The following is a 14,624-nucleotide window of genomic DNA, read 5'->3' as shown; positions in this document are numbered from 1 at the left end:
TTTACAAAGCATGATGTATACTTTTGCAAGCTTCCAAGTCAAGACAATGAGGCAGGAAGCATTAACCCGAAGTACACAATATTTGTGTTTGTGTGGAAAAGAGAGGGGAGCCCCCACCAAACCAGATATCAGCTCAGAATGGGTGTACACAGCAATCTCTTTTCAGAATAATTATCTGGATTGTGTTATTTAATATTTAATAATATTTAACATTTATTTAATAACACAACCCATAAATATCCATACAGTTCTGTTTTAGGATCTTTCAAAAACACTCAAACAACACTTTCAACAACTTAAGAAAACACTGTATATAGCCAGTTACAATTTTACGGGAAATAGTTTATTTATCTATAAACACAAAATAAAATCAGTTCTTTTTTTAAAAAAAATGACAAAAAAGGTACTTAAATAAGAATGATCTGAGAGATGTTATGGCACCAAAAAATTCAAGACAATTTATAAATTCAGTGGCCACAACTGTGAAGTTTGGACTTCTGAGGGATCTTTTTTGTTTTTTAACCTTTTCTATAAAGATTTATTATTATTAAAGATATTTACATATCATTAGGCTGCGTAAATATTTACAGAAACCTCTGACGGCAGTTAAGCCTCTCCAAAATCAATTTTTAAAGAGAAAAAAAAATGGCTTTAAATACAAAAAAAAGTGGAAAAACTTCCATTATCCCCCCCACCCACCCCTCCAATACACCCTCCCCCCTATTTTGCAAGCACAAGCTTGCACCCCAAATTTTCATCAGTTCTTAAGATGCTGTTCGGCATGCAATCGCAAAGAGTTCTGCGGTTTTACAAAATGATGTCCATGGTAACATTTACGTGAGAAGCACTAAACGTTTTCCACACGTTTGTGTCAGGTTAATATTTCACCTTCCACTTGCTTCTCTTCCCAATGTTTATAGGCTTTGAGCAATATTAATAGCAAGACTTAAATTGTTTTTTTTAAGACGCAAGAGTTCCTCAACTGTTGAAGTTTGTTTTTGAGTTGTTCCTGTCGCTTCCTCAGATGCTCCTCTTCCACCAAGAGTCTGTGCTCTTCGGACTGGATGGAGAGGACGTATTCGGTGGCCTTTTTAAGGATGACCACTTTAGGAGCTTTTTCGTTATTCGCTACTTCGGGGATCTGGTCACGCAGCGCAAAGAAGCTCAATTTTAGCTCGTTCCTCCTCTGTCGCTCCAGGACGTTGTGCGTTTGCCTTTTGTTGTTTTCTTCCGAGTCTGAGGTGCGCGGACTCGAACATTTGCGGTTGTTACTGATCTGTTTCAAAACCCGCCCATTGTCCAACTTTAGCCTTTTGCTGGAGCTGTATTCGTGGCGTGTGGAAGGAGGGGCGGCGTAGTTGTGTTGGTGGATCGGGACGTGACAGCGCTTGAGAACGAGAGGGCTGTGGGGGGGCTTACTGTGACCCCCAGACGCGTGGGACTCGGATTTCCTGGACGAAGGCTGCCTTTTTTCTACCGTAACCACATCAATTTCTTCCTCCTCCTCCTCCTGTTCCTCTTCCTCTTCTGGGGAAAAAAATAAAACAAGATAGAAAGACAAAGTTAATTTTTTTTATTTTCCTCCTAAAAAAAAAAGGGATTTTGAGATTATTAACCTGCCCTAAACTCTGTGTCTTTGTCCTCGGCCAAGTTGGAAACGGGTGCTAGGAACTGTAGACAAAAACACAGCCCTCCCAAAAATGGGATTTCTTTCCAAAAGGGGCAGGACTTTTTTTTTTGTAAAGTTTTATTATGCAATTGAGGACGCAACTCCACCAAGATGACAATTCCAAAGAAATAATAACTGAATCCCGGCCAAACTTTGAGGATGTTGAAATTGTGAAATTGCATAACTGTGCAGCATTGTGAGCCAAGAAAGTCAAAAATTCTAGGCTATCTAACAGGGATGACATCTGTCTCCAGGGTCCATCCTTAATTCAACCCTAGATCAACTCTCCCCCCCCCACCGCTCTTCCAACCACTAATGAAAACAAAGGATCACATTCTGAAGGAGGCAAGACTACAATTCCCAGAATCCCTCACTTCCAGGCTGCTTAGGGAACTGATAATGTTCAATAACAACCCCCCCACCCCCCCCGGAGATTCCTACTGCCCCCCACCCTCTCCTTGCCTTCAGGAAGAGTCTTAAGACTCATCTATGCTGCCAGGCTTGGGGCTACTACTGTTGAGAGTAAGTTGACCGAATGGGAACGACTGTCTTTTTATGGGGTTTTTTTTGGTGTGTGTGTGTGTGTGTTATATTATAAATTTAAATTAATTGGATTTAGGATGTTATCTATTGTTCCGTTATATGTTGTAAACTGCCCCGAGTCCTTGGAGAGGGGCAGCATAAAAGTCCAATTAATAGTAGTAGTAGTAGTAGTAATAAAAATAATAATAAATAATAATCTTCAGAGAGGGGCGGAATATACATCCAATAAATAAATAAATAAATAAATTTATTTTTCTTCACTTTCTCACATTCCACGTTTTTGTCGTTCTCTGGACATTGCAGTAGATAGCCTTAACCCCAAATATATATCTATATATCTATTCTTCTATCTATTTATCTCTCTATCTATCTATGCTTAAGGCTTCCTAGTGCAATGTCAGGAGAAACAAAAACATGTGGAATGTGAGAAAGTGAAGAAGAAAAAATCCTTGGAACCCCACCCAATTCTTTGTAAGTTTTAATGGCCAGGAGCAATTCCTTATTTAACCCGTCCTGGGAATTCCACAACCCTATTATTCAGGCATGTACCAAAAAAAAGTGTGTGTCCTACCCCCCCACTCCCCAAAATAATTCTCCAAGACTCACTCCCCTTTTCTCTCTTATTTTTCCCCCCCCTTCTCACCACCAACCAGTGGGAAAGCCCAAATTAAAGCCCAGCCAGTTGGGTTTAAAGTTCCCGCTCCCGCATTGACCCCATGAGACCCAATTGGGGGAAAAAAAACCAGCTTGGCTTTTGATCTGCCTCCGGGCCAAATTTTTTCTAGGAAATGCAATTCCTGGGAAGGCCGTGTCGCTAACGTGGCAGCCTAATAAGAGCACACACATATGTTGGGAGGGGAGGTGCTGCGCAATTGGAAGTATTTGGGGCAGGGGGGAGAGACGAAGCAGACAGCGGTCTCAAATGTTCAGCCCAGCCAACATGTGATGTAAGGAAAGGGGAGGACATTCCATTAGGGTTTCGTTATCTCGGAGGCTACGCAAGTTAGAAACTTTCTAGAGCGAAAAGTTGGGGCTTTCTCTCCCCCCTTCAAGGGGAAAAGGTATGCAAACATTCAACTGCCCCCAACCTCAAAAAATATAAAAACAGGGGGAGAAGCAGGCGGGCTCCTAATCCCTGCCATAAAATTTCTTGTTTTGCTGTGGCACTATTGAGAAGCAACCCAGTGAAAACAGAACCCACTTAGAGTGATTTCCCCCTGAAACCTTTGACAGAATCCCAACTCTCCTTTTCCCAAGCCTCGCTGAGCCCATTATCTGTAAAATGGGAATATATCGTTTGTGCCATCCAAAAGTGGATGAAGCTGGGGGGCGATTTCACTGTTGAAAGAATCCCACCCCAAGCTGCTTTCATGCCACTGTGGAAGGCAAGTAGCCAAGGTCACCTGAAAATTAGGGCGAGGTAAGGTGGAAGCAGTTCTGATTTTAATATATTGGGATTCTAGCTTGTAGTTTTTAATTAAATTAGATATGTTGTACGCATTGCTTTATATTGTGTCTTATTAGCTGCCCCGAGTCTTTGGAGAAGGGCGGCATACAAATCTAATAAATAATAATAATAATGCCAGTTTTAGCCTTGGTTAAAAATAATTTTAAAAAGCCCCTGCCACATGTTTTGTTGGCCAGTTAAAACCTTGCTCAGAAGTGCCACTGTTATAAGTTTTGCGCATCGACTTTTCCATTGAGAAAGCTGTTAGGTGTGCGTGTCTAGCCCATGAGAACGCACACACTGCTTTGCTGCCTGGAACAAGTACTAATGAATTACTCCAGTATGCAGCAATCGTACCAAGTGTAGTATTTCTAGTTTGACAACTTTCTTAACTTCACCTACAAGTCCATGCTTTTGATAATGCCCGGGGGGCGAGGCTGTTCTAAGCACCACTGGGACTGCTGCTCCTTCAACCCAAATCTCACCCTTCTTGTAGTGGTCACCCCCCTTCCCAACCCTTCCCCCCCCCAAGTGTGGGAAAGAACGCCCCCCAAAAGAAGCCCACCGTCTCACCTGAGTCACTGCTGGTGGTTGGGGGCGTATCTTGGCCAAGCAAGGAAGCCGGGCATGGGTCAGGTGAGGCAGCCGCTTCTACAGCTTTGGGGGTCTTCTCCCCCAATGGGTAAGGAAAGACCACAGAGGGGTCAATGCACTCGGCCGCAGAGGTTCCCAGGTCTTGCAGGTAGGAGCTGCTGCTGCTGCTGCTGGGAGAAGAGGCCGAGCTCTGCGAGGAAGACGATGAGAGGCCGCTAATGTTGCCGTTCCCGCCACGGAGGGAGAGCGAAGCGCCTGCCCCGTCCCGGCGCGCGGCCTGGTAGGAAGCCAGTTTTTCCGAGACCACCTTCTGGAGCTTGGCCGCAGCCGAGCCCCCGCTCCACATGCAGTCCTGGATGATGATGGACTTGACGAAGGCGTCGTCGTCAGGGTCGCAGATGAAGCTCTGGTTGACCACCTCGCTGCCTAGGAGCTCCGTCACCATCTCCAGCTGGTCAACATTGGACGGGAAGCTTCCGGATCGCCGGCTGGGCGAGAGGGGGGGCGTGGGCAGCAGTTCAAATTTCTTCCAGATGTCTTCAGAAGGGGCGGGCGGCTGGAGCTCGCAGCCCCGGTGGTGGCCGGAGAGGTAGAAGTTCTCTTCTTCATCCTCGTAGTAGAAATAGGGCTGGATGGAGTCGTAGTCGTAATCGTAGACCCGGCTGGGATAACTCAAGCTCGGGACGGTCAGCGGCATGGCGCTGGAAGGTGTTCCTGAAGAGAGAGGGGAGGAAAGGAAAGGGGGAGAGAGATGGTTAATGGGGCAAGTTGCTACAACCTCTACTCCACTCCCAATAGAGCCCCCTCCCCATCACAAAATCCAAGAGAAAACTAGAGTGGCAACACTCCAGAATTATTACCCTGCTTGGTCAAAAACCACTCCAGGACAGGTTGCCTTCCAACCCATTTAATTCTCCCATCAGAATTAGGGTTAATTAAACTAAAGGCAGAAGGGGGGCTAAACTAAAGGCAAAGTAGGGTCCCCTTGCTACCTCCAGCAAAACTCTCCTCTGCTCCCAAGAGAGCCCCCAACCCCATCCCCATCCCCAAAAACTGCAATGATTTTAAATTGTACCGTTTATTGATCCATATTCATTTTGCTGTGATCCGCCCCTTAATCCCTAGGGAGTTTGGGCATACCGGTAGCAGGGGGCGTGTGCATAAGCGCACCAACCTGCCTTCCGTCCCTCTTCCTAATCTTTCACTCTTACTAGTACCAATACCTATTTGACAAAGCAAATAAACAAATAAAACAAATATCAAGAGGAAAACTAGATTGGCAACTACCTGGCTTGGGCAAAACTCTTACTCTGCTGCAAATAGAGCCCCCCCCCCCATCACAAAATCTGCAAATTATTTTAAATTGTACTGATTTTTTTTTAAAAAAAATATTGATCCATACTTATTTTGTAATGAGACTGACCTGCCCTACATATGTACATGTATATACACGTGTATACATACATACACATACATATGTGCACATACACATGCAGACACACTATACATACAGACACAGAGATGTACATAAATAAAGTCAAGCGAAAATCAGTGTGGCAACTACTCCAGAATAATTACCTCGCTTGGGCAAAACACTGTTTCCAATGGAGCCCCCCTCCCCTCCCACCACAAAAATCTGCAATTATTTTTAAATTGATCCATACTTATTTTGCTGTGAGGCTGTCCTGAGTCCCTAGGCAGCATAGACATTCATACATACATATTTACACATAATAAAGAAAACTAGCGTGGCAACGACTCCGGAATTATTACCTCAGCTTGGAGCCAAAACGCACTCCGGGACGTTTTTGAGTCCAACCCATTGAATTCTCCGCCACCTTCCTGGCAGAATACGGGTTAAACTTAAACGCATTCATACATACATATACACACATAATCCAGAGAAAACTAGCGTGGCAACGACTCCGGAATTATTACCTCAGCTTGGAGCCAAAACGCACTCCGGGACGTTTTGAGTCCAACCCATTGAATTCTCCGCCACCTTCCTGGCAGAATAGGGGTTAAACTTAAACCCCGGCGTTCGGGATTTGCGACGGGTCGGGGGCGCAGCACCACCGACGGCTGTTCCGAGCGCCAAGAGCCCCGAACCGTCGGAGGCGCGCGGAACAGCCGTCTAGTAAAGCGCGGCTCGTTTTCCCCCCACCCCGACCGGCTCGGGGGTTACTACAACCTCCCCTTCTTCTTCTACTACTACTTCTTCCCGTAAGGCGCCACCCAGCGAGAGACTCCGAGCACCAACTCGGGCTTTTGCGCCACCTTAAAAGAAACAACGCAATTCAAGCGGGCAGCTTTCCAGCACCGCCTCAGTCCGGGATTTGCTCCCGCCGCCCCGGCCGGGACTTCGCGCTCTTTGGAGCCGGCCCGCCGCCGTTCCTCTAACCGGGTCGGGGGGAAACCTCCCCTGCCTCTTCCCCACCTCCTCCTCCTCCGAGTCACTTCGGCTCCGCCACCCCGTAGTAGAAGCCTACTCCGTCCTATGCAACCCCCTTTTTGCAACGGATCCGCCACCCTCCACTCCTCACCCAAGCTTCACAACGCCGGTCCGGACCCGGTGCAAGCGGTTCACAAAGCCAAGAGAAGCCCGGGCGAACCCCGAATTGCAAATAAAATAAAATAAAATAGGCTGGCGCAAAAAAAGTCTTTCCGTGCAAGCAGTTTTTTAAAGCAAGAGCCGGGGCTCCTTTTCGGAAGAGGCGACGGTTCTTTATAGTACGAAGGGGAGAAAATTCGCCTTGCAAAGCTTCCTTCGGGGCCCGGCAGGAATCGAAGAGACACCGAATTTTAATTTTTATTAAAAAAAATTGCGAGATCGGAGCGAGCTGAAGAAACAAAACCCAAGACGCTTCCCCAAAACTTACCGGTTCTTCTTCTTCTTTCCAAGATCCCGGGCAAAACCCCGCGCTTGCAAAAAGTCCCAAGATCGGTGCAAAAATCAATAGGAAAATCCAAGTCTTTGCAATATATATATATATTGAATAATAAAAAAAAGACCACCCCACGGAGGGGGTGGTGGAGGAGCAAAGGCGCGCAAGTCGCACGCGAGTCTCTCCTTTGCCCCCTTTCCTCGGCGTCTCTTTAAACGGCGCTACAAGCGGGAGCGAGGCTAGAGTAAGTCCACAAGCGGCGGCAGCGGCGGCTCCAGCTCTGAATTCTTCCCAGGCTCGGAATCCAATTTTCGCCCTCCCCTTCGCCAAATGCAAAAAAAGGGGGGCGCGGAATAGCGGGTGGGAGTAAGAGCGCGGGGCTCCGTGTATGCACGCGCGGGCTTCTCTCTCGCTCTCCTCTTACGGCTCGTCCTTTTATTTACGATGCACCCGGCCGGCGGCGGCAGTGGCAATAAGCAGCGAAGCAGCAGCGCCTCCTTCCTCCTCGGTGGAAACTCCGCTCCGCTTCCCTCCCCCCGCCTCGCCTCTTTTAAGCTCGCAGGACTCCGCCGTTTGCCTTTTATATAAAGCTCTCGGCCGCTGCTCCGCCTTCCCCCTCTTTTTTTTCCCGCCAACTGGCCCCCCTTCCTACGCCGACCCCTCCCTCTTTTTCCTCTCTCCCTCCCCCCTTCTCTTTTCCACCCTTTTGCAAAGAAACCCGCCCGAAGAAGCAAAGCAAGCAGGGGGCAGAAAAATAGGAAATAATAGTAGTAATAATAATAATAAAAGCCCAGGCGCGCTCGTTTGCAAGGTAAAGGAAGAACTGCAAGGGCGGCTATTAGTAGGTTTCGCTCCTAGGCTCTTTGTGTGTGCAAGTGTCTTTATCTGTCAGTGGTGCCCCCCCCCCGCAAAAAAAAAATAGAAGGGAGGGGGCGACCTTGCAAAAGAGGGGAGGGCCATGTTGCACAAGAGGGGAGGGGACGACTTTGGAAAAGGGGAGGGGGTGATTTTGCAAAAGAGGGGAGGGGGAGACTGCAAAAGAGGGAAGGGGCGACCTTACAAGAGAGGGGAGGGGAGACTGCAAAAGAGGGGAGGGGGCGACCTTGCAAAAGAGGGGAGGGAGCTTTTCCCCCCCTGCCGCAGCGAGGAGAGAGGGAGGGGAGGGCCGGCTGGATGCGGAGTTCCGGGTGTGCACTGCGATCCGAACGGGGGCCGGGTGGGTAGATGGGGAGAGCGCCGCTTTGCAAAAGAGAGTCCCCCCAGCAAGTCCAAAAAAAAAAAAGAAAAGGGAAAAACACGCGTGTACGTGGAGATGCATCGCGTGTGGGCGTGGGCTCGCCGGGTTGCTGCAGCTGCGGCACGACGCGGCTTCTTTCTACACGTTAGACACACACACATAAAAACACACAGGCACCGGTTTGCAAAACGGCGCCGAGGAAAGGTGCGCCTTTGCCCGGCCAACGCCGGTAACATCCACTCGTTTTCAAACGGCCCGCTGTTCGGATTATAAGGGGGAAGGAAGGTCGAGCAAAAAGAAGAAGAGAAAAGTGTTTCTATTTTATTTTGCCTCCCCTCCCCAGATTGCATCCCACCCACCTTGTTTTTTGCAATTCTGTGCCCGACACGCAACCCACTCGGTGTTTTTTTTAAGGGAGCGCCTTCCCCCAATTCAGATCAGTGGGTTGACTTCGGGAATCGGGGTGGCGAAAGGATTTTGGGGGTTGGGGGAAAAAAACCCGCGGGGATTTTTTTGGGGGTTGGGAGGAAAACTGCAGCAAGAAACGACCGTTCCCACGACCTCGCGCGCTTGAAAAACCCGCTTGGGGTGGGCGGGCGACAAACACGCCTTTTCCGACGCTCGTCCCGCTTTCGGTGCAGTTTGGATTTTTGCGAGTCCAAAAGAGCGGAGAGTTAAGAGTCGCCCGAGTCACTTGCTCGTGAGAACGCGCAACACCCGTGTCTTTAAAAGAGCGACGAGTCCGGGACCGGCGTCTCTCGGATCTTCGCCCCAGGGCTCTGGAGCAAGGGCGACGCAAGAGCTTCGGAGTTGACCGAGTTCAAAGTTTTAAATTTACAGAGGCAACTCCTTGGGTGTATACACGGAGCGGGGGTTGTGTGGAAGAGGGATCGGAGAGGGGATAATCCGCGCTACTTCCTCCTTTTCTTTTATAGAGGCGATTAAAGTTGTAGGTCCCGGGCATAATCAGCGCTGGAGAGAGGAAACCCCCCCCCCCACCGGCTTTGCTAAATCTTTTTGCAAGGAAAAGCTGCAAAGGGCTTGGGTTCAGACGATCGCTCTCAACTCGTGTAATGCTACCCCCCCCCCCCCACGGTGCTGCTTTACACCCTTTGAAACAGGGACGGGGTTTTAACAGTCTAGGGAGCAAAAGGGAACGTAAAGGGGACCCTCTTTTAGTGTCCCGCCTGAATTTTCCTAGGTCGTGTGAATGCTTCACTTCGGCTTTACCCCGCAGCGCTCTTGCAAAAAAAGGCGCCTTCGCATTTCCAACCCACACACACTGATTCCAGCCGCAATAAAATCGACTCACTCTTTTCCTCCGAATTGTATATATGTTATGCATGTATAAATAAACCGCACCAACAAGATCGAAGGATCTCGCAGCCGACCGGCGACTGGATCCCAAAAGGGATCGCCTTCCAATGCATTGAATCCAGTGGATCTCCTTGGAAATGCTCCCTGCCATCCCCACCTCTCTCCTTCCTCCCCCCTCTACCAAAGGGAAGCGAGCCCCCTCCGCTGATTAGTAGATTTGCAACACGGCGGAGATTTTAAAATTTAAAGCACTTTTTGCAAAAAAGAGAAGGCGATCGCGCCATCGCGGCGGCTTGGGAGTTCCACGCGTGGACGAACCCACGCGGGACCCCCCTCCCTTTCTGCAGCAGACTCTTCTCTGCCCCCCTTCCAGCTGACCGCGGGGCGTGTTATCAACTGTTGCTCCTTTGTGCAAAGGGTTACAATCGCTTGCACCAGAGGGGTGGGGTTGCACGGGAGCCCGATTAGCCGGAAAAGCTTTTAAGGCTCGGAAGAAGCCGGCTGAGCCCATTGCCGGTCAACGGACGCCTTCCCGCTCCCGACACCCGCCAGAAAAATCGTTCCCGCGTGTGCAATTGTTTCCTCCCCGCGTTTTAAAATTGACACGCGTGGGTGCATTCCTTTTTCCCGGCGAGAGCTGTGCCTGCAAAAGCAACGCGCCTGTGTGCGTGTGTGTGTGTTCTTTTCCTGGCAGTGGATTCCCAAGGGATCCCCTTTGCGGGGAAAGGAAAGCTCGCGCGTGGCGCACCCACGCCCTTGGTGTAAAAAAAACAAAACAACACACAGCCGCAGCGTTGCAAGATTGGCGAGTCCGGCCGCTGGGCGAAAGTTTGGAGCCATCGCGCCCTCTAGTGGCGGGCCGCGCGAGACAGAGAAAGAAAGCGAAGCCCAGAGGGGTGTGGCGGCTCGCTCACCGGTTGTCTGGAGGTTGAGATACCAACGCGAGGGTGGGTGGGCGGGGGCGTTATCCAGCCGGCCGACCCCCACTCTCTTAAAAACATCATTTGCGGGTTTGGACTAAATGGGGAAATGGCAGCTTCTGTGAAAACTCGTGGAGGGTCCCCCCCCCCCTGTTTTTCTTTTGCAAACCTTTTGGGCTCCAGCATCTCCCATCCTTTTTTTTTTCCTGCAGAAAGTTTCCTGCAAAAAAGTGGTTGCGCAAAATACATATATACATATATGTTTTTTCTGTTGGATCAAATCCCAGTAAGGGTATGGCAAGCTGATGAGGCCAGAACAAGGCCGAAATAGTGCTATCCTAGTCTCCCTTAATTTTAATATTCAGCAAAAATATGTGATGCATATATATATATGTATGTACGCATGTATGTATGTATGTATGTATGTATGTATGTATGTATGTATGTATGTATGTATGTATGTATGGTGATGGGCGAACTGAACCCACACAATTCGGGTCCGTACCGAATTTTGCCGTGTTTGGTATGCTGAACATGAACCCGAAATTTTTTCAAACTTCGGGCAAAGTTTGGGGTTGTGTTCGGCGTTCGGAGCTTTGACGTCACCGGCAGGTTGCTAAGCACGCCAAGGTGATCTCTTCCTGGATTCCATGGAATCCAGGAAGTGATCACCTTGGCGTCCTTAGCAACCTGCTGGTGACATCAAAGCTCCGCCCCCGGAATCTCTTCATGGGAGGGATTCGCAGTTCGGGTTCGGTTCGGGTTCGGCCGAATTTTGCGTAAAGTTCGTCCAAACTTGCCGAACCCGAACACCGTTGGGTTCGCCCATCACTATGTATGTATCACATGTTTTTGCTATACACACACGTGTATGTGTTATACACACACACACACACACATATATATGTCACATGTTTTTGCTATACACATATACAGTATATAAGAAAGTGGAGTTTATATATATATATATATATATATATATATATATATATATATATATATGACACACACACACACACACACACACACACACACTGTATATATAAAACCCCACTTTCTGTTTCTCCAGTGCGTTTTGATTGGATTTAATCATTTGAGAGCTTTTTCCTTCTTTGTGCGAATTGATTGATTGATTGATTGTATTGTATTAAAAATCTTATTAGGAAAGACTTAATGAACTCAATCTGTATAGTCTGAAGGACAGAAGGGAAAGGAGGGACATGATCGAAACATTTAAATATGTTAAAGGGTTAAATAAGGTCCAGGAGGGAAGTGGTTTTAATAGGAAAGTGAACACAAGAACAAGGGGACACAATCTGAGGTTAGTTGGGGAAAAGATCAGAAGCAACATGAGAAAATATTATTTTACTGAAAAAGTAGTAGATGCTTGGAACGAATCTCCAGCAGACATGGTTGGTAAATCCACAGGAACTGAATTTAAACATCCCTGGGATAAACATATCCATCCTAAGATAAAATACAGGAAATAGTATAAGAGTAGCCTAGATGGACCATAAGGTCTTTTTCTGCCATCAATTTTCTATGTTTCTATGTATTGTATTGTATTTATATGCCGCTCATTCCAAAGGGATAAATACAGTAGTATTAAAATACAATCAGAAATTTATTTATTTATTTTATTTATTCATTTGTCCAATACAGAAATACATAGGAAGAAAAATAGACAAGTGATAATATAAAAGAGGGTGAAAGTGAACTTAGAGGAGAGGATATATGAAAGGAAGAGAATATATAAGATAGGTGAAAGAAAGGAAAGATAATTGGACAGGGGATGAAAGGCACTCCAGTGCACTTATTTACGCCCCTTAATATATAATTATATAATAAAATCAGTAATAACGATAAAATATCTTAAAAAGAACTATACACACACAGCAATCAATCAAATTCCAGGCCTGCTGGAAAAGCCAGGTCTTAACAGCTTTCTGACCTGTAGGGAATCTGTGGGGGCAGTTGATTCGATAGGGTTGGAGCCACCATAGAGAAGGCTCTTCCCCAAGTCCCACCAACCGACATTGTTTGGCCGATGGGACCTGGAGAAAGACAACTCTGTGGGCCCTTACTAGCCCTGAGCCATTTTGGGCTTTAAAGATGATAATCAACACCATGAATTGGCTTCGGAGAGCAACTGGCAACCAATGTAGCTTGTGTAGAGATGGAGTAACCCAGGCATACCTAGGTATACCCATTATTCCACGTATCGCTGCATTTTGTACCAGCTGAAGTCTCGGAACACTCTTCAAGGGTAGCCCCATGTACAGTGTATTGCAATAGTCAAGACAAGAAGTCCTGAGGACATGAGCGCTCCTGGTCAAGGTAGGGCCGCAATTGGATTGATCTGCCGCCCAACTCCAATAGGACTCATACAGTCATGAAAATAAATACCAACGATATAAAAGTAAACAAGAACAATAAATACGAAAACAGTATAAAATACATTTAACAGCAGTGTTGGAAGGGACCTTGGAGGTCTTCTAATACAACCTCCTGCTTAGGCAGGAGACCCTACACTACTTCAAACAGATGGTTATCCAACATCTGCTTAAAAACGTCCAGTGTTGGGCCATTCACAACTTCTGGAGGCAAGCTGTTCCACTGATCAACTGTTCTGACTGTTAGGAAATTTCTCCTGAGTTCTAAGTTACTTCTCTCCTTCTTTAGTTTCCACCCATTGCTTCTTATTCTACCCTCAGATGCTTTGGAGAATTGGTTGACTCCTTCTTGGTGGTAACCCCTAAGATATTGGAAGACTGCAATCATGTCTCCCCGGTCCTTCTTTTAATTAAACTAGCCATGCCCAGTTCCTGCAACTGTTTATCATATGTTTTAGCCTCCAGTCGCTCTTCTCTGCACCTTTTTCTAGAGTCTCAACATCCTTTTTGCAACGTGGCGGGCGACCAAAACTGAATGCAAAATTCCAAGTGTGGCCTTACTACTACTACTACTACTACTACTACTACTACTACTACAATAATAATAATTTATTAGATTTGTATGCCGCCCCTCTCCGAAGACTCGGGGCGGCTCACAACAACGATAAAAACAATATTATAATGGCACAAATCTAATATTAAAAAACTAAAAACCCTAATTAAAAACCAAACAGCACATACATACCAAACATAAATTATAATACAGTGGTCCCTCGACTTGCGCGTTCTCGATTAGCGCGAAACGCTGCAACGCGGTTTTTCAAAAAATATTATTTAAAAAATAAAATATTAAAATATTATTTAAAAAAAAAATTTTTTTTTTTAAAAAATTTTTTTTTTAAAAAAAATTTTTTTTTATTCTGTTCCCTGAATGGAGACCGCCGGCCGCTCAATCGGGCCGGCAGGGAACAGAATGGAGCCTTCCGCGGCGGGGCTGGTAAGGGGGGGAGCCGAGCCCAGCCCCGTGGCATTCGCTTTCCTCCCTGCCCCGGAAGCTCTCCGAGGTTGCGAAGGAGCCCACAATCAGTCTCGGCTGCGGGTGGGAGGAAGGCGAATCCCCCGTGGGCTCCGTTACATTTTCCGCTGCCAGCCAGGCCATGCTGGCGGCAGCGGAACAATCGCTGGGTGGAAGGCGTGCTCGGCTCCAGCCGCTTTCGGCCGAGCCTCCCCGGCCAAGCAGCCAGGGAAGTCGAGCCAGGCGTGGCGGCGGCCTGCGCCGATGTTCCCCGCTGCGACGGAAGGCAGTCGCTTGGCTAGGGAGGCTCGGCCGAAAGCGGCTGGAGCGGCAGAGCCGAGCACGCCTTCCACCCAGGGAGTCCTGCCCTTTCATTCCCGCCGACCACAGGGGCGAGGGGTGGGGATGAAGGGGCAGGACTTCCCGGGCGGAAGGCGTGCTCGGCTCTGCCGCTCCAGCCGCTTTCGGCCGAGCCTCCCTAGCCAAGCGACTGCCTTCCGTCGCAGCGGGGAACATCGGCGCAGGCCGCCGCCACGCCTGGCTCGACTTCCCTGGCTGCTCGGCCGAAAGGGGCTGGAGCGGCAGAGCCGAGCATGCCTTCCGC

The 14,624-nt window shown here is 48.0% G+C and overlaps 1 protein-coding gene across 2 annotated transcripts; it reads right to left on the bottom strand.

Moving 5' to 3' along the window:
• Window positions 1-321: 321 nt before the first annotated feature.
• Window positions 322-7,696, bottom strand: MYC (MYC proto-oncogene, bHLH transcription factor). Of its 2 annotated transcripts, none has more exons than XM_070748300.1 (3): window positions 7,133-7,696; window positions 4,233-4,967; window positions 322-1,527 (listed from the first exon to the last, which is right to left on the bottom strand). In XM_070748300.1, the coding sequence occupies exons 2-3, from the start codon at window positions 4,948-4,950 to the stop codon at window positions 947-949; spliced, it is 1,299 nt and encodes a 432-aa protein (XP_070604401.1). In that variant the 5' UTR covers window positions 4,951-4,967; window positions 7,133-7,696; the 3' UTR covers window positions 322-946. The 2 variants fall into 2 exon arrangements, with proteins under 2 accessions (XP_070604401.1, XP_070604402.1); XM_070748301.1 differs by lacking the exon at window positions 7,133-7,696 and adding an exon at window positions 6,027-6,045.
• Window positions 7,697-14,624: the final 6,928 nt, after the last annotated feature.

This window comes from Erythrolamprus reginae, chromosome 3 (genome assembly GCF_031021105.1).
Source record: "Erythrolamprus reginae isolate rEryReg1 chromosome 3, rEryReg1.hap1, whole genome shotgun sequence".
Classification (NCBI taxonomy): Eukaryota; Metazoa; Chordata; class Lepidosauria; order Squamata; family Dipsadidae; genus Erythrolamprus; species Erythrolamprus reginae.
The sequence above is the reverse complement of the archived record's forward strand: the minus strand, read 5'-3'. Positions and strand labels throughout refer to the sequence as shown.